The sequence below is a fragment of the Oreochromis niloticus genome, linkage group LG14 (genome assembly GCF_001858045.2).
Source record: "Oreochromis niloticus isolate F11D_XX linkage group LG14, O_niloticus_UMD_NMBU, whole genome shotgun sequence".
NCBI lineage: Eukaryota > Metazoa > Chordata > Actinopteri > Cichliformes > Cichlidae > Oreochromis > Oreochromis niloticus.
Window position 1 is genome coordinate 25,825,808 of NC_031979.2, and position 19,718 is coordinate 25,845,525.

At 38.9% G+C, this 19,718-nt stretch overlaps 1 protein-coding gene across 5 annotated transcripts; it reads right to left on the minus strand.

Moving 5' to 3' along the window:
* Positions 1–5: 5 nt before the first annotated feature.
* dyrk1ab (dual-specificity tyrosine-(Y)-phosphorylation regulated kinase 1A, b) lies at positions 6–11,446 on the minus strand. 5 transcript variants are annotated; one of them, XM_019367668.2, is made up of 13 exons: positions 10,611–11,446; positions 8,742–8,811; positions 8,099–8,117; positions 7,086–7,282; positions 6,719–6,811; positions 6,157–6,345; positions 5,819–5,966; positions 5,423–5,709; positions 5,127–5,273; positions 4,705–4,845; positions 4,273–4,576; positions 3,861–3,985; positions 6–3,709 (listed from the first exon to the last, which is right to left on the minus strand). In XM_019367668.2, the coding sequence occupies exons 2-13, from the start codon at positions 8,769–8,771 to the stop codon at positions 3,122–3,124; spliced, it is 2,268 nt and encodes a 755-aa protein (XP_019223213.1). In that variant the 5' UTR covers positions 8,772–8,811; positions 10,611–11,446; the 3' UTR covers positions 6–3,121. The 5 variants fall into 5 exon arrangements, with proteins under 5 accessions (XP_019223213.1, XP_019223214.1, XP_005459658.1 ...); XM_019367669.2 differs by lacking the exon at positions 10,611–11,446 and adding an exon at positions 9,778–10,554 and having other exon boundaries at positions 3,122–3,709; XM_005459601.4 differs by lacking the exon at positions 8,099–8,117 and having other exon boundaries at positions 3,122–3,709.
* Between the last annotated feature and the right edge of the window lie 8,272 nt (positions 11,447–19,718).

Here is a 19,718-nt window from a genome sequence, read left to right on the forward strand (position 1 = left end):
AGCAATTCAATTAACTTCTTTTTATATATCATACATAAGACTGTCTTAATATAATACAAAGGGCATTGTCATAAACACAGCAAAGTCTTGACTAGATCTTACAATCTGTGGATACATGGACTTATCCTTTCCCCCATGCTGTTCAATTCTATAGTGCATGTTGCATGTACAAAAAAAGTGAAAAAATGTGAACTCAAAAATGAAAAGGATAAATCCAAATTAAATAAGAGGATTTCAACTTCTGTCGGGTGTTCAGATATGTCAACAAGTATACGTGTTTGTGTGTAACCCACAAACTGAACAGGCTTATGAACGATGGAACCTTTTTTTTTTTTTCTTCCAACCATGTGCTTCTCATATAACCAAAAAGTAAGGTTTGTGATGTACATGCACTTACAATATACCCTGTGAAAATTATTAAGGTTTGAAGATCTAGCTTTCCCTGTTTGATTCAAACCCTACCTCATAGTGTTGTCCTGATGTAGTCAAGTACCTTTGCCAAAAGGCAAGGTTTTGCCACTAAGAAAACAGGAGTTCCTGCCCACTGAATGGTCACCAAATTGACAAACATAATCAACATACCAGCAGGAGCAAGGTAGTGAGTTCTATACTTCCTTTATTAAAAAAATATAAGTATATACATAAATTCTATTTCAACTATTAAAAAGGGGCTGCATTTCATGACAACTGCTCTAAATAAGAGGTCAATCAGCATGATCTGAAATAGGCGCACACTTACGAGTCACTGCAGTCAAATTTTTTTTTCTTTCAGTCTTTATTTTTGGAATGTTTAGTACCAGTATGAGTGCCAGCAATAAAAACCACCGGCTAATTCTAAATTTCTCAAATTCTGCGGGGTATGAAAAATGATTGCAAATTTGCAATTATAACCTTGACATCCAGATAAAACTCCAATCTCAATATAGGTAGCTTTACATTTGTGTTTATGGAAAATGCCAAGCATGATTTCGTATGATGGTTTTCCTTTAAGATGACAAACAACATGACCTGTGACCTGCCCTTAAATTTGAAAGGTGGCTGTGGGCAGGGTTTCTTTTCTTTTTTTTAAATCTAATTTCAAAGCTGGTAAGATGAGCAACAGAAGAAAGAAAGCACTTCAAAATCCCTGATATAAAAAAAAAATTATAATAATAAATCTGGTAATTGACTTTAATGTTTTGAGGACATGCTTTTCTGCCTAGGCAAGGCATGTTATTGTGGGCTGACAGACACCCTTTCCCTTTGAATAGGACAACAATCGTGGGGATCTGCCCTACCAAATCAGAACAATACCATTCAACACAAACTGGTTTGCCACAGTCTTGCTTCATGGCAGAAACTAGCCAAGTTGACCAAATGATGTATGAAAGGCAGCAACACCCTTTGAAATAGTATGATGGGGGCAAAAGAAAAACGACGACACAGAAAGAACGCATTAGTCTCCTTTGTTTTGTGTTTTTTTTTGTTTTTTTGTTTTTGTTTTTTTTAGTTTTTTTTTTTTTTTTTAAACCATCAGCCTCTATCTTGCTACTCCGGAGCCTGCAGAGTAACTACCAAATTCTCTAACATACCAAAGTTTTAAAAGACTCCCAAAATAATCTACCAATTAATATGGAAACAGTTTTGGTAAAACGTTGCAAACAAATCTGGCCAGAATACACAATAGCCAACGGTCTCGACAACGGTCTCCAGTTTTGCTAAAGTAATATATTGCAGCTGTTTGTGTTGACGTTAAAATAAGATCTTGATAAACTTTGCGTCAAAGTGGTGAACTGCTACATTATTGGTTACAGACACCTATATGCTATAAAACAACTGCTTTGGTATAAAAACATATCCAAAGGGAAAATAAATTCTTGTAAAATTCACAGCATAATTTGAGGAGAAAAAAGGCAGTCACTTAACTCATTTTTTTCTTCAGTTTCCATGTTTTGGATGGAGAGACTTGTGCAGGTGGTTCTGATGAGGAACTACATGCAGAAGGGGGGGGAAGAAAATAACAAAACATAAAAGGGTAGACTCTGGAATAGATAGTTCTTTCCACTGCAAAATCCTTAACCAGTAAATTTCAAGGAATTAATGTTTAGGAGGTTGTTGTGTACAATAAGACCCTGTTATGTGGGGCCCTGCTGAAGACGAAATCTTTGTCGAGAAAGGCCTCAAATTACCATTCGTGTTTACCTTTTCTAAGTTGTTTTAATTTCTTTAAAGAATTAAGGGCTGTCTAGAGAGAAAAATAGAGAAAAGCCATCTTAATTCAAATGATAATGTCCAGCTCCATCCCATTCCAAGTCCATGAGTCATAAGGCCAAAGGGTTATCTAGAACCAGCCACTGACTGTCTTCCTTTCACTGGGCTGGATCCTTTCGTCTCCCACGCCCATCGCTGCTCTCGCCTGTGCCGGGCCCGGTTGCAGCTTGCAGGACTACGGGGCCTCTAGGCCTGAGGGGTGGTGCTTCCCTCTTCTTGGACCCCGGCTGGTGCCAGTATCCACCTGCGGGGTCTCCTCTCCACCCGGCCAGCACACGCATAGGGACTCCACTGCTATGTGCTCCCCTTTGACAGAGTTACACAATACCGACCAACAACAAGAAATATCACCGCAAACACTTCCCCTCATTGTCAAGCTACAGGATTTACAAGCAGCTTTTTACGTGAAACTTCACAAAACAAAAAAAGGGCAAAAATAATTAAGAACCAGTGAAACAGTAATGTCAGGCAGTCCATGGTTTGAACCGAAGGAGGACGCCAAGCATTTCATCACCAACAGCTACCTGCAAAACAGCTTCAAACTTTGCTCTGAAATGCTCCTTAGAAGATTTTGCCACATAATACCATATGGTGATTACTTGGTGGTTACATGAAACTGGTGAAATGGTAAAATGGATGTCTCAATCTCACTATGGTTATTCCGCAGTATTATTTTGTGCCTAATGATTGCAAAAGAAAAACTGATGAAAATTACATATATACTTTTTAACAAAGGTTTATCTCTGTAGTAGCGGTTCAGTGATATCTCCCTTCTGACGTGAGCAGCTTTTGTTCTCAACACACCTTGTAGTAAAAAACACCACCTTAAAAATGACGCACAGGGGGAACACACAGCCAAATGTCAGTGCAGTCACGAGCTGGCCATAGAACTCTGCTGCACACACACTCCAGTCATTGGAGACTCTTCCCGGTCCATGCCCTGCCTCATGCCCAGGTGGCCTTCCGCTAGGTAGTGGGCAGGCCCTGTGTTCGTTCCCATGGAGAATGCAGGGTGCGCTGCCATGCCAGTCTCCTGCCGTGGGTTCGAGAAGGCACCTAGCCCCATGCTCAGCCCACCATTCTGACCAAAGTCAAGGGCTCCAGCGGGCAAATGGCGGAGCTGGTAGGCCTGGTTGCCATGGTTCCCAGTGGAAGAGGACGATGTAGAGGAAGAGGAGGCAGAGGAAGACAGGGAGGTCATGGACAGATGGCCATGAACCACCTCCATGGAGTCCTGTGTCGAGGAGCTGTGTGTTGGGGAAGTGTAGTGGCGTGGGCGTGGACGTGTAGCCATCATCTGCCCATGGTGGTGATGAGTATGTGAGTGGGGATGCAGGGCCTTAGGGTGCTGAGGGGGAACATGGAAGGTGGTCTCCTGGACTGGGTGGGTCTCTCCAGTGACTGATTCTGGTCCGACGCCACCTCCCCACACCAGCGGGGGTGGGTAAGGCTGTCTTGCCTGTCAAATAAGAAGAGTCAGTAGTGGAATACAGCTGAAACCTTTCTGTGAGAGCATAATGAACTTTAAAAAAAGCCATTAAGTTTTGGTTTAATCTATGAGCATTCCAAGAACTTAGTACAACTTTTTAATTTTCAGCTACCTTACTGACCTGTGGGCAGAGGCTGTCACCATCCATGGCAGGCATGGCCGTGCCAAAATGTCCTCCACTATGCAAGTGGTGATGGGTAGGGTCTGATCTGGCTCTGCCACTGGTACTTGTCCCAGATGATCCTCCTGGGTTTTAAACAAAAGTATTTTAAGTACAGCCTCGGCAACTCAAATATGTCAAATTCTGTCCCACACAGCTGTATGGATTTCATACTACGTTGTTTTTCTTGGTCATTTTACTTGTGGTAAGAGTTAAGAAAACAGTTTACAAAAACCGCACTTTACCAAACAAAGTTAGCAAATTTTTTGGGTTACTTAACCATGTTACCTAATGCAACAAATTACAAATGAACACATATTACTAATTTAAAGGATTAACAGTGCACCCAGAATCTGTAGCTGGTGGTTGTTACCTGAGCTAGAGGAGGTGCTGGAGGTGGTTCCTGAAGACTGGGACTGCTCTAATGCGGGGCTTGTAGACACACTACTGCTTGTATTGGTCCCCTCATCCGCAGTCTTCTTGAAGAAGCTGTGCTGCAGAGCATAGTAGGGCTGGATGCGGCTCTTAGGGTCATAGTCCAACATCCGGAGGATCAGGTCCTTGAACTTCAAGTAGTCAGCAACAGCATGGCCAGACTCCCCCGCCCGCCGGCCACCTGGACCCCCTGTCTCCACACCCAGGATGGAGTGGAGCTTCCGTGAAGCTGGAGGCTTATACTATTTAAATCAGAGGACCATCACATTAAAGACAACTCGTGTAGCACCAAAATCTACAGTAATGAATCCAGAACATTCAACAAAACAAATTGTTGTAAGAGTACGGCTGCACAAAGAACAGAGCTCACCCTTTTGCCATCTTTGGTCTTCTTAACACTCCATGTACCATCCGAAAGCTTCTCAAAGAACTTCCTGGCTTTTGGGGCTAGGTCCATTATGTGATTAGGTGGGATACCAAGAACCTCAACTATTTTGTTCATCTGGTCCACCTGGACAAAGCGTTAATAATAAAGTTACTTTCTGTCATGCTGACAGAAAGGAATATTTGACAAAACCTTTGACATTTATACTTGCAACTTAAAGCAGACTGAAAACTTCTTATTAATACATCAAGTTAAATTTCAAATTATATCTCAAGATGACTATTCTTAAACATTTATCTGACATTTTAAAGAAAAATGTAAACATGAGGTGAAAAGCTATTGCTATTTGTCATTATTAGTGGTGTTACAGCATAGAACAAACCTAAGTAGCGTTTCAGATTTTTTACCTCGTTAGCTCCACTGAACAGAGGTTCCCCAGTGTGCATCTCTACCAAGATGCAACCCAAGGACCACATGTCAATGGCCAGGTCATAGGGCATTCCCAGCAGCACTTCTGGGGAACGGTAGAAGCGACTCTGGATATACTGGTATATCTACAAAAAGGGTAAAAGAACAGGGACAATGAGACCTTTTATCTAATATAACACCAAGAGTTCAGGGGGAAAAAGTTTATGGCACACTTCCCCAAAATATTTTTTATATATGTTGATTTTAATGTTGCTAAGGAAAACTGTAAAAGTACCCTTTGGCCCAGTTGGCATGAGCTGCCAAAGTCCACTATTTTGATGGCACTCCTCTTGGGGTTACAAAGGAGGATGTTCTCAGGCTTCAGGTCACAGTGGATGATGCTGAGCTCAGGTGTGGCCAGGAAGAGTAGCGCCGTGCATAGCTGCTGGGCAAACTTCCGGGTGAGATTGAGTGAGACGCCACGGAAGTTGGTATTTCGGAGCAGGTCGTATAGATTGTAGGACAGCATCTCAAACACGAGGCAGAGGTGGTTCCGAAACATGAAGTGACGCTTTAGGTGAACTGCAGCAAACCAAATTGTACCCATATGAGTCAAATACAGAAAAAGCGATTTTAACTTCATTGATATGTTTTTTTTTATGATCAGATGCAAATTTCAAGAGTTGATTACCAATGTAGTATTTCATCTCGGTATCATGTTTGTTCATGAGCTCTAGGAGGCGCACTTCAATCTGGGCTTGATTGAGGAAAGCTTTCTTGTTCTTGATGATCTTAATGGCAACCCATTCCTGCTCTGCTCGGTCATATGCTTTCACAACCTAAAGATGCCAAAAACGACAAATATTATTGTTTCTGAAAATTACATGCTGACTGTTGAAAAACCTACAGCTGTTGCTCCACAAATCTTCTGGTGAAGATAAACCATAATTTTCTCATAAAAACTTGCATTTTCTCCATGCCATGAATTCAAATCATGTGTATATGGTGCACAATGTATAAATTAAGTACCTGTCCAAATGATCCTTTTCCTATCAAGGAATCAATCTCATAGCGGTCCATCCACTTCTCCCCATTCTTGACGATGTAGTCATAGTTGTCATCGTCATAGCCATCATTAAAGACCTTTCTCTCTTTTTTGTGACTGGAGTCTTCACCCTGACCCTGTTGGTGCCGTCGCTTCTTTTTTGCATAATACACCTGTAAGTTTAAAAGACAGTTCACATAAGTTTCACTGACTATTACAATGTAGAAAGAATGCCAAACACTTAAGTATTCAGTTTTTAAGGTGCAAAATTCCATCACTTTAATAACAAAATAACAATAAATAGAACAAAAAGGCTGTCAGATCAAGGTGACACCTTCCTACATCTTGTTTTGTCTGACCATCAATCCAAATTCTTGACATATTAACACAATATCACACATGACAAAAGAAACAATAAATATAAAAGTATACACAATTCTACTTGTAAAATTGACTGAAACGTAGTAAAATAATAAAAATAACAGCTTATTAATTTCATATTTAATTATTGCAGCTCTAGATACATGTAATGAAAACAAAACTAACCTCATTGATGTGTTTGTATGTTTTGATAAGGTCAATGGAGAGCTTCCTCAGGGGAGCTGAAGTTGGGTCACGAAAGCACTGGGGCATGTGCCTCTGAAGCGTCACAAAAGGGAAATAACAGCATTTTAGGGGAAAACTATACACAGCAGCTCTGGATGTTACAGCTTAGTGTCAAAGGGCTATCATTAAATGCACTATAATTAATTTTGCACAATATGACATGAACAGAGTGAAGAAAACATTTGACAAGCTACTCTGCCTGGTGACAGCAACAAAAGGTGAACCGGACTTTATTAAACCACAAAAAGTATTGCCGGGTTAAGATGAAAGGAAATCCAGGAGGTGGAGACGGGTAGGGTTAGTGTACCTGATTGGCAGTGAGCTGTGGTGTCTGGTCGCTGTACGGTAAAACCGTAACGGATTGGTCAGTGCTTGGCTGGTGGCGGTCACTGTACTGCTGGTGCGTATGGGGCATTGGAGCAGCCATCTGAAGACCAGCAGTGTGTAAAGAAAAAGAGGGCGCAAGCCGGACGGACGAAGGTTTGCATGCTGAAGTCTCTCCTCCTGGAAGAAATTAACACTCTTTTGAGTTGCAAAATTAACTGGTTCAACATTATAGGTAAGAAAAGAAAAAAAAAATGTAATAATCCTGATTTGAAACTATTGTATTACCACCTCCACACAAAAGATGTGTGGCCAAAAAGACAAAGTAAAAACATATTTGCTACTTACTGTACAGACAAAATACAAATAGCCTTTTTTTTTTGCTACTTAAACAGGCAATGCTTCCCTTAAAACAAAAAAGAACCTAAATTTAGCTTTGGGAAAATAAAATACTTATGCAAATTATGCATTTCTAGTGTTTATATGTATAGTGAAATAAGATCACTCTTTATAAACAAAAAAAAGAGGGAAAATCATGTTGAGAATAGCAAGGATTAATACATATTTAGGAGAAATATCGGGTTAATACAAAGTGTCTTTTGTTAAGCATTTAAAGCAGAAACAAAAAACAAAAAAACAGCATTAAAGGATTACCACAAAATAAAATACAATAGTAACATATCAACCTTTGTGAAGAAAAAGGAGCAAAACAGCAGGTTTAACAGTGAAAAGGGGTGAAAATAAAGCATCTCCACACTGTACAGTGAATCATCCTTCATTTTAAGCCAGAAGGAATCAAAAAATTATTAAATAGCATGTTCAGCTATCAGCATCTCTCACCAGACAACACAATTCACCAGTGCTACACAGTAACCACTATTCAGAATCCCAGCAACAGCACCTAATTAGCATAGCCTATCACCACAGAGATACAGCGTGATTTGGCAAGCCCATCAATGCACAGACCAATCACAACGCAGTATGCAAATAGCCTACTTTTGTTGCCAGGGCAGAGCTGCTCCCATTTTCCAATGAGAAAACAAGAAATAAACAAGAAATAAAATTGAACTTTGGCACACTTAGACGTTGCTTTCAACACAAGAGCCTGACAGCAAAATAGCTGCACAGCCCAAAACCTGCACTCCATCTGAGAGCGTTACAAAGCTGACCCAGCTTTCGAAAAGCAAAAAAAAAGAAAAAAAGATACACATCCACTGACAGAAATAAGAGGAACTGTAAGAACATGGAGCACAGTCAAACACTATGTGAAAAGTAACACTCGTATTTCACTTTTATATACATAAATAGACACATTTTACAACATATTTTAAATTTAAAGCACTTCAATTTGTCATGACTACTTTGTTTTACTGCTTGTTCAGTTCAGACAAAAAAACAAAAACTAAACTAATTTTAATTACTTTGAGCTCTGCAATCAAATAAGTTGCAATGAATTAAATGGTAAATACTATACTGATAATTCTTAATTATTCATCTTTACTTGACTTTTTTACCCCCTAAAGAGAGTCCTACAAATTTGTGAGTCTGAATTTAAAACAACAACAAAACTGAAAGAGAAGCTCTTAGAAGAGCACTACTTCCTCACCAAAGGGTTAAGGCTTAATATATAGCAGCTAACCTGGATGCATCTTCTCCTGTAAAATTTCATATCATCCTGGGAGGAGAGTCCAGCAGCAAACCACAACCCACTACAAAGAATAAAAACAGAATATCATCATTGTGCATCTTTGGTGGGACTTAACTTCATAGGGGTTAAACTTTTCATAAGAAGGGACAGAGAACTGCTAGAGAGCAGAAGACACCCCAAAACTTTAAGAAGCTCACTTGGGGTAGATGTGTTAATGGAGGGAGTTTACAAACAGACCTCAAATTTGAAAATTTTAAGCTACTTGTGCTTTTGTTGTAAAGATAGTTAAAACCCAGGAAATTATATATTTGAAATACTTGCATATAGCTCTTGTGAAACTTCTAAATAGTTCTATCAGAGACATTAACTAAAACAGGATTTGCATTGTTGTGGATCTAGAAGAGCACTTGACCTCCTCTCAGCATGTTCATACCGATTTTAAAAATATAATCTAAATGGGGTGAAATTAAATACACAATATATTTTATTAAAATAGCCATCTGCTACTGTGAATCCAACTGGCCTTACTGCCATTACTGTTTTGACAAAGAACTGAAAAAGTTTGGTTTGAGAGAAATTCACAAACACAATGGCAGGCATTATACTAACAAAACTAAGAGGTAAAATTGTCTTTTAATCAAAAAGACAAACCCCACAGGGAAAATATCAGCTCTATTTTAACACAAAGCCATTTTGCAAGCGCACTTGTGGCTCTTTAGTCTCCCCCTAAATGTCTGATTCTTGTTAATTTTCAGTACTGACATATGAACAGTTCCTTTCCTGGCTCTAGTCATTACGGCATCAACGGGCCTATTTAGGTGTAAATATAACGACAGCTAGCTTGCTATTAGTAGCCGTATCATATCATAAGTGATGGCTAAAGACCTCTATAACAAGTCTGCGTGTCATCTTCTCACGCCCAACTGATTAGATCCATTCCAAAGCTGAATCAAACGAAACCAACCCAAAACAATTAAAAGCCTAACGCTCATGTATAAAGACCGTCCCCGGGTAGCTCTGTACTTACAGATGATGGGGTAGCGCTCGTCATGGTTGGAATTTAGGAAGCATATTCAGTGTTAATTTGCGTCCAGTCTTGCTACATATCGTTCGTGTGTGTGACTCCCAATTCCTCGCATAAATGACAAACGTATTCAGGCTCACGTTACCGTTAGCAGTCTAACTAGCTAACGCTGTCGTCGTTAACGTTACCCTGAAAACTGCGGGACAAGCAAGCATATCTCTCACCAATCCAGTGTTAACGTTAGCTAGTGACGCTGTGTGTGCAGCCAGCGGGTTGCGGGGCCCATTCAGCTGGTTCGTCAACAAGTCAGCGTTAACCATTAGCCGAGTTAGCCGATTTAGCTACGAGGCGTTAGCCTGGTTAGCTTCCGCACTCCATTGCTGTAAAAAACAAAACTACACCTCTGCAAGTAATATAGTTAGACAGTAATTCACAACGGAAATATGAGCCAGCAGAGCAACATTTTCTTCAATCCTACAATGACACTGTGTAATATCGCAGGGCTAGCTTTAACGTTAACGCTGTGCCAGCATGACTCTTCGCCCAAACCCACACAATCCGCTGCACCCCTCTCTCTCTGGGGTTAGTCCAAAAACCAGTTCGGATGCTGTTTCTGTCTGACATTAATAATCAGTTGACCTACTGACTGAAAGCAAACGTTATAGGTGGCTCCAGCGGAGTCGGCGCCGCCACAAAACGTTAGCTAGCCGCCATACCACAAGCTACCTTTCTCAACTTCACGATCGCGTCCATCATTGTTAACCATTGACGTTACACACAACATATACATCCACGAAAGCGTTAACCTGAACGCTTTCGCATAGGCTTTTGCTCACCTCTGATGGCACGATCTTCATTTAAAGTCCAATAACCTGTATGATGAGGAAACTTATCCAGTTTGAGATTCTCCCCTCCCTGCACGGTTAGCGAGTAATGTTAACGTTAAATCCAATTCCCCCGTCCTCTGACCGGCTAAAATAATTCGCCAGTCAGGTTCATTGCGCTCTTCATGTCCCAAGCACTATTGAAAAACATCGCCTGTCGAAGAAACTCTTGACTAACGTTACTATCAGCTGATGACAAGCAACATGCTAACGTTAACTAGCACGCATAACTCACCAGCTAACCTTAGCGAGCTGGCTAGCTAGTTGACAAAATGAACGCAGCTAACATTGGCTAGCTGTAGCTTCCGTGGCTAGCCTCAAGCTAACGAATCTAGCCACCGCTAAATAAATGTTCTGCCAAATTCAGATTTTTACGCCGTCTTCGCAAATTTGGCGCCGGCCACTTCGACAAACACGAGAACACGGTTAAATCCGGAGTATTTTAAACGTGAAACGGAATCCGTGTCCTCTGGTAATTTTGGTTAGGAATTTTGTGTCAATTTTCACAAAATGGCGCGCGGTCCAAACCTGCGCAGTGAACCGGCCCGGTGGACCAGAGACACGGACAACTGAGTTAGTGCGGCGCCGCCTAATTATTTCAACTGTGTTAAAACGTCGGCCTCTTGATCTTCTTAATCCGATCCACTAGACGCATTTCGATATCCAAAAACGTCAGACATATATCCACTGACAGCATTATTCCGGCGGGAAGGGAGAACATTTGAAAAGACTGAGCTGGGGAAAAAAACCCTCCTGACAAAATGGCGATGCTCTAGCTTGTTGCCATGGCAACTGTCAATCAAAAAAAAAAAAAGGTACCCGGATGTACCAATGACGAATAAGATCTAACTGGCCCGAGTTACAGGACACACATAACTCCGTGGTGTCCCTGTCTGTCTTTTTCCACCGCGTTTGGCCTGTTGCTATCAACCAGAAGACATTCAATATTTAGCTGTATCTGTAGACGGTTAAAGTAACTGTCTAAAGATACAGCTTCGTATAGCAATATAACCACAAAGAGATTCTATATCAGCCAACACACGGGCATAACAATAACAAAAGGTTAATAACGTGTAAACGTTTTATTTCTTTAATATTTATCTTTGTTAAAAATAGTCATTATTAGACACAGTAATGATGAAATGATGAAACTGTTTAATAAAGCATACACTGCAAAAGTTTTTGGGAGTTGCTAAAATTTCTTAATTCACAAAATTGGTAAGTTAATAGGTAGAAACTTAAAAACTTTATTAATCTTTATTAATTATTAATTAAATCTGTTTGCCTCCTTCCAGTTTTTTTTTCTTTTTTCTTTTCTTTGCATGCATTCACATCTTTCAGATAAAAAAAATAAAATTAATATTGTTTTAATTCAATGGACTTTTTTCAAGCATGAGCAACTTTTTAAGGACATGCAAATTTCAATCAAATTTAGTCTTGAACTTTCAACCTGTCACTCTAAAAACCTAATTTTGTTATTTTGTATATTTCAAATCATTGTCCAGCTGCGTAACCTAAGTGCCCTTGAGCTTCATGGCACAACCTGATTGCTGGACATTCTCCTCATGGATTTTCTGCAAGAGAGCAGAATTCATGGTTCTATCAATTAGGGCAAGTCGTCCAGGGCCTGAAGGAGCATAACAGCCCCAGCCCATCACAATACTACCACCATGTTTAACTCTTCGTATGAGTGTCTTTTTTATGAAAGCCTCTGCTAGTTTTATACCAGATGAAATAGAAATCAAACCTTCCAAAAAGTTCAGCTTTTGTCTTGTCAGTAAACTAAATATTTTTTCCCAGACGTCTTGGGGATCATTAGGATGTTTTTTGGCAAATGTGAGATGAGCTTTTGTGTTCTTTTTGGTTAGCAGTGGTTTTCTTGGAACTCTCCTGTGGATGCCATTTTTGCCCAGTCTCTTCCTTACTGTTGAATTATGCACTCCAACCTTAACTGAAGCAAGTGAGGCCTGAAGTTTGTTAGATGTTGTTCTGAGTTTTTGTGATTTCTTGGATGAATCGTTGATGTGCTCTTAGAGTAATTTTGGTAGGCCAGCCACTCGTGGAAATGTTCATCACTGTTTCACATTTTCTACATTTGTGGATGATGGTTCACTGGAGTCCTAGAGCCTTAGAAATGGCTTTGTAACCCTTCCCAGACCGATAGACGCCAATGACTTCTTTGTTTCTCAGCTGTTTCTTTAGATTGCGGCATGATGTGTTGAGATCTTTCAGTCTGCTTCTCTTTGTCAAAGAAGTTCTGTTTAAGTGAAACAGGCTGATTCACTGGCAGTAATCAGGCCTGGGTGTGGCTGGTGAAACTGAACTCAGCTTTCCAAAACCAAAATGTGGTTGATCACAGTTAATTAAGGATTTAACAATGGTTGTCCACACTCCACCAGCAGCAGCTCTATGTACAGTGGAACTCAGTTTGAGAACTACTGTGGTTGACTGCATTCGATTTTTTCTCTCTGTTCCTGTTAAAGATTCACAATGAATGGTGAAACTTAATATTTTTTTCACTTCACTGCCTGATTATTGTGGCCAGACAAATTCACTATAGCAATGTTATTAATGTTGTTTTTTCTCTTATTCTCAAACTGGGGGCTGGAGAGAGTGTTCATAACCATGTAATTGCAATAAGGCATTAAAAAATGACATTATTATTTTTTATTTAAAATATTGTCATGCATGCATCATTTCATTAAAGGAAAATTAGTTATTTTTATTATTATATTATAACAACGGTGGAAGCGATGTATGCATTTTACAGTTTTTCAATTATTTAAATGGAAAAGAGTCACAATATCATATATGTTAACACGTTACCAAGGAGGAAAGACAGCAGCAACGATCTCAGAGAAATAACTAGTATGGACCAGCAGTCTGAAAAGATTATAAGGCCATTCATGAATAACTTGAAATCCATCATTCAAGGCAGTTGCCAATCTTCCCAGCGGTGGATGTTCTAGCAAATTCACCCCAAGCTCAGACTGTGCAATTCTCAGAGAAACTGCGGCTTTGTTGTTGTTTGTTTGATGTTTGGCCATAATACACAGTTCTTGGAAAACCGAACACAACATGAGCATAAAGAACAACTGTCGAGCACGGTGGCGGAGGCGTGATGGTTTGGACTAGGTTTGCAGGATTGAGTCAGCCATGAACTTCTCTGTGTACCAAAGTGTTCTAGCACCAAATGTGACCGATAAAGCTTGGCTAAAACTGGGTTAGACAGGAGAATATTCCCGAGCACAGCAGCAGGTCTAAAACACAATGGCTGAAAAATATAAGAATTAAGGTGCTGCAGTGGCCCAGTCCAAGTGGAAAGACTTTAAGAGAGCTGTGTATGAATGAATGAAGAAACACTGTAAAGAAGAGTGCAATAAAAATTCCCCCACAATGATGTGAGAGACTGATAAAGTCATACAGAAAACAGTTACTTCAAGTTAAAGTTATAGAAGTTTTTGTATCATGCGGTGAACTTAGTTTTTTTGTTTACTTTTTTATTAAGCCAAACATATACGTGTCCTGGGAGAATATTAAGCCACATCAATTGAAACTAGCACAGTAAGTTGTGGCTCATGTATGATAAAAAGAGTTTAAAACAAAGAGTATTTAGAAAGCTTTTGTTGAACATTTACATATGATGATGTACGTCAGTCAGGTCTTGAGCAGGTAACACTTGCAGGACTTGTCTGAATAATGACTACATATAACAGACAAACGCTTAAAGATTCAGACATCTCAGAGCTGGAGAAACAAGTTGAGCCAGGAAATCTCATGCTAGTGTTTTGTGTTGACCGGAATGGTCTGGGAGTTTATTCCTTACTATCATGAAATAAAGACTTTATAAAGACAGAAATATTGATTGAAGATATCTTAACAGCAAAACAACGGGACAAAAACAGACTGTGTAGTGGAATGGGCTAATTACTTACTGTAAGTGCAAACAGTGACCTTTTCTAACTGTAACTGACATTTCTCATTGTTACGCCTGTTTTGTGATATGTTTAGGCTATAGAAATAAAGCAGATTAAACTAATTTAAATTAGATTATTTAAATTCATTTTTACCGCAGAAGTTTGAAAGTTTACTTATTTATCTGTATCTGTAAGACTCATGTCATTATCACGAGTCATGCATGTGTAACATGCTTTCCAGTGTCTGTGTTTTCAACAACAGTTTGAGCAAAAGGCCACCATGACTGAGATGTCTGCAGTGATAATGAGAAGTGTTCTTAAGTACTGCAACCACAAAATAAACAAAGTTAATATAATTAACTCATGTTAAGCGCTTAACAAGAGACAAGGAGTTTGAGGCAAGGAGTTTGCACAATTTTGTAATAAAGCTCGCATATCTAATTTTATACTGGATGTTTAACTAGCATCTGGGAAACTGTAAAGTTTTACTTGCTCATTTGTTCATTTTCAGGTCAAACACTCATGTAACAGCGAAACCTATTGTCTGAAAAATGTCCCTAAAACAATATTTATCTTGACACATGTACTGCACGCAGCAGTGAATTTTACTTTAAGAGGTCGCAAGAGGTTCAATTCATTATAATGAAAGGGAAGTTGTAAACTTATGACATCTGCTGGCTGTGTGGATTCCATATTAGGAGACATACATCCAGTTGAGTGACGAAATACAAAACAGTCTCCATTCTGAATGATCAGTTCAACTGATGGTAGCGTCAAGCTTTAAACAAAGGGGCATGGGGCTGAAATAAAATTCAAGCACCAACTTGTGGCTTTTATTGTTAAAGAGCAGGACTTCACAAGCACACTAATCCCTCAGGAAACAACTGCTTTCCCTTCATACTCTACCTGTTTCAGGTATCTGGAATACATAACACCAAACAAAATTTGATACAAAGAATAAATATTTACACAAACATGGATTCATATAGATATTAAAATCATATAAAACCTTTAAATATTTACAGATAATAGAATTAGTTTGACTGAAGTGCCTGAACCTGTCACGCTGGTTTGCCCCAGGGGCGCTTAAGCAGGTGATTAAACTCCTGTTCCTCTTTTGTCTCATGTTCTGTTAAAGAGACAAGCAGGAAGAAGTGAGTACTGATAGTATGTGCAATAACTGAACCCACGTAGTTTATATAATTATAGACTGAAAATTAATTATGATCAGTCATCAGTGTTTATGATCAATGTTTTCACTTAAATAATTCTCCAAAATATGCACTAAACCCAAATGATTCCCCCCAAAATCAGCGTGGGTCGATTTTCATTTAGCTCACAATATCAACCATTCGTGAACTCACAAACATGCAGCAGGTAAAGGAACCCCTGGTTTTAATACGTGTTCTAGCACATGTACATTTTGTGAAGCCAGGACCAATTTGTACTGAAGACGTGCTGGAAATGGCCCCAGCAGCCTTGGGCTTCTGTCTGCCATTAATATAGAAGAAACCATTTGGGTCCATCACTATGATGGTGTAAGACTGTCATTCCTGCTGATAACCTATCTAATACTGATAATTAATCATGACCATTTATGCCATCTGGACGGCTGCATATGGGACTGTTCACTAGCTGACTGAGAAATCTTATTTTTGTGAATCTTTGGACTGTCTTTATGTTTTGCACAAATTAAAGTTCCATTGGCCTTTTTTACTCCATCCACTTTTATGGGACTTGCCCAAATGTAGTAGAAATAACCTGAGACTGTTTAGGGGAAAAAAACCTCAAAGCTCATCAAACTTTTTTTCTTTCATGAACAACCAGAAAAAGAAGGTAAACCATACAAAAGAGATGAAATCTGCTGGATATAAGAATGTTTTAGCCTCTGGGAAATCCCTGCATCAAAGATTTAATTTTTGTATTAACTGGCAGTTACCACAACATCTTGTCCTCATTTATTGGCTCATAGATAACCTTTTGTTTGTGTCTTTTTTATACTCAAGGCTTCTGTAGATGCACCGTGACGCTGCATCAAGATAGATAATGTAACTTGATGGCTTCCAAGAGCTATGAGCAATTTAGATGAATCATGTGTCCATTCTTTTATCTTGTGGATAGGGTTAAAAAAACAAAGTCATTTTTATGATATGTCCAGTTAAGAAAAAATGAGCTTGGTTAATGGATGTGGTAAAACCTATGCCTGAATACTTAGAAACAAATTCTGTTAAACATATCTGGGTGGAGATCAAGGATGAAAATTTACCTGTATATGAATACAAGTGTAACACAACCTGTTCCGGCATCTTCTATTACCCACTGCTATATGAGTTTGCTTTTTAGCTTTTTCTTGTAATATTTCTCTTTTTTATCATTCCTGACTTCTTTTCCTCAATACTGTGATATGAAATGATCTAATTTTGCCTTCTTTGTCAGACCAGCAGTCGCTGTCACCAAGTAAAACATAACCACCTCTGAGCTAGGACATTAGTAATGCGTTAAAGAAAAGCCATGTCCAAAGTTGTTTTGTTTGACCTACTCCTTGTTAGGCACACCTTGCTAGTACTATGTTGGATGCCTCTGACCATCAGAGCTCCCTTTATTTTTCTTAGCACCAATTCAACAAGGTAGTGAAAAAATTCCTTTGAGATCAATAATTTTATGTTGTTTACACCATATTCTGACTCTACCACCTGAATCTCACAGTAGAAATCAAGTCTCTTTTTCCAGTCTTCTATTCTCCAGTTTTGGTGAGTCTGCAGCCACAGTTTCCACTTCTTAGCTGAGTGGCACCTGGTGAGGTGTTTTGCTGCGGTGGCCCATCAAGTTCTGTATGTTGTGTGTTCAGAGATGCTCTTCTGCATACTCTTGCTGTAAAAATTGGTTATTCGAGTTACTGCTGCCTCCAGCAGCAATTCAACAGTGTACCTAATAAAGTGGCTATGAGTTTATATTTAATTTATGGGCTTATATGGAATGGACCAGGAGTCTGGCTCTGGCATATAGCACTCTCGTGGACTTCTCAAAGCACCTTATACTACGCATCACATTCACAGATTCAACACACCACCAATAAAACCACAGATCTCTACATCCCTCCCAACATTCATGCATGATACAGTCAAACCCAACGTTACATTCAAACAGCACAGAAAAAGAACAACAACAACATAGAAAACAATTTCCCGTGTTTCTAACCTTTTGTACCTGCCATCCACGGGATTTGGAAAACACAGATTAAATTGATTAATTCAAATGAGGAGAAAGGGTTTCATCAATAAAGGGGACAGGTAACATTTAGAGGGCATAATAAATGATGCAAAGTAAACCAGCTGAAGGTCTTAGTTAAGAACTGTTGCAGCTTTGCATTTCAATTTTCACTAATGATTGTGTTATTTCATCATGTGTATGTGCACCCAGAAGTTGTACTCATAAAAGCTGGAAGAGATCTCCTCAAAATTTTAGGCTTTTCCCCTTCATAATGGACCTTAGTGAAATTATGATCAGTGCATTCGAAAAATGCTTCTGGAAACTGAATCCAAGTTATTGAATCACTTTTTCACACTAGTAAGTACTGTGATTGTGCTCTTTGGGTTTTTGTTTAATCACATGTGGCAGATAGCAAGTTAAAACACAGTGGAAGCCAACAAGTTGTCATTTACACATGCGATCACTTATTCTCAATATGGCTCAAGGAAATTAATTTAAAATTAAAATTAATAAGACTTTTTATTATCAATATTTTTGTTTAGGAGAGACACTTTTGTTGCTTTAATTTGAAAGAATTAGTAAGAAAAAGCTAAGCCCCAGCTACCCTGTGACCCCGAAGTGGATAAGCAGAAGAAAATGGATAAGTAGATGCAGAACTTGCCTCGCTGATTTGATTCAACTTATAGCTTTAAACAGAAGTGGATGAAAATATACAATGAAGTGGAAAGAAAATCGATATAGTCAATACTTAGAAAAGAAACACAGAAACTTTGCCCTTTTCCTCGTTGCTTTGTCTTTTGTCTTCTTTATTTTGAACTTCCTGTTGATCTTCAACAAGCAAATGTGACTCAAAAACAAAGAGAAAACCTTTTTTTTCAGGTCTTCTTTTTACTTATACAGTTACAACACACCAGATGACAAATCTGCATGAACTCTCTAAACATTGTAGCCACTAAAGACAGACACAAACCAGTTTTAACTAGTTTTTTTGTTCTCCCTGTAAAGGTGCAGATATCCCTCATTTAGCAGTGGATCAACTTATGAATGTGTCTTTTACAATTCCCACTCTTTTTTCCTATTCCATAGTGGTCCTACTTGCTGTAGTTAGCTTCTTAGTATACTGCAGTGGTTAGTGAAGCATCAAACATAATGTAAGTTAAGTCATTTTCAGGACTAAATAATGTTAATTCAAATATAATATATAATAATATATATATATAATATATAAGTCATTTGTGTAGCTTGCTTGTGGTACGTTTAGTGAACTTCTGATTAGTTTTAGAAACAAAGAAACAAAAAAAAGACCAAAATTTTCTTTCCTTTGACGCCGTCACTACCCACTGCAGTTAAATCTTTGACCACATGGTGGCAGCAAATGTTAATGTTGGTTGTTATGTTGCCTGTATTCCGAGCAAGTTAAGATGGAGATAGTGCTGCAAAGGAGAAGAATGACTAATCATATGTGATTTGTGCTGCTGTCGTAGTGAATGAACCAGTGAATGACAGTGATTATTTAAGAAATAAACTTGTCTCAGAGTGTATGAAAAATCACATTTATGTTTAAATCAGTTAAAGTAAACATTCTTCAGTTATTGGCATATAAAAAGTGTCTTTGCCTGCATGGCTGGGGCCCTGTCCTCGCAGGCTTTGATGGCTCACTCCGATTGCAGATTCATTCCCTTCTGCTTATTGAAGCTAAACATACAACTTAACTAAAGTGCAATAGTAAAACCCACACAGACATCAGTAGAAGCACAGCACACATTAATAAATATACTGATCTGAATATTATAGAGAATAAAGATCTTATGCTAACCCACCCCTTTCAGAGTGATATTAATGTTAAGCTTCAGTCCACTGTACTGAGAGATTTGACACGCCATTAGGCTATATGTTGTCGTGTTTAGGTTTATGATAAATCATTTCCTGTTTT

Coding starts and splice junctions, on each gene's coding strand:
- dyrk1ab (XM_019367668.2), bottom strand. CDS start 8,771: ATGAAATTTTACAGGAGAAGATGCATCCAG. Junction 5,967..6,156: donor GAAAAGGATCATTTGGACAG/GTACTTAATTTA, acceptor TGGCATCTTTAG/GTTGTGAAAGCATATGACCG. Junction 4,577..4,704: donor AGACCAAAGATGGCAAAAGG/GTGAGCTCTGTT, acceptor TGATTTAAATAG/TATAAGCCTCCAGCTTCACG.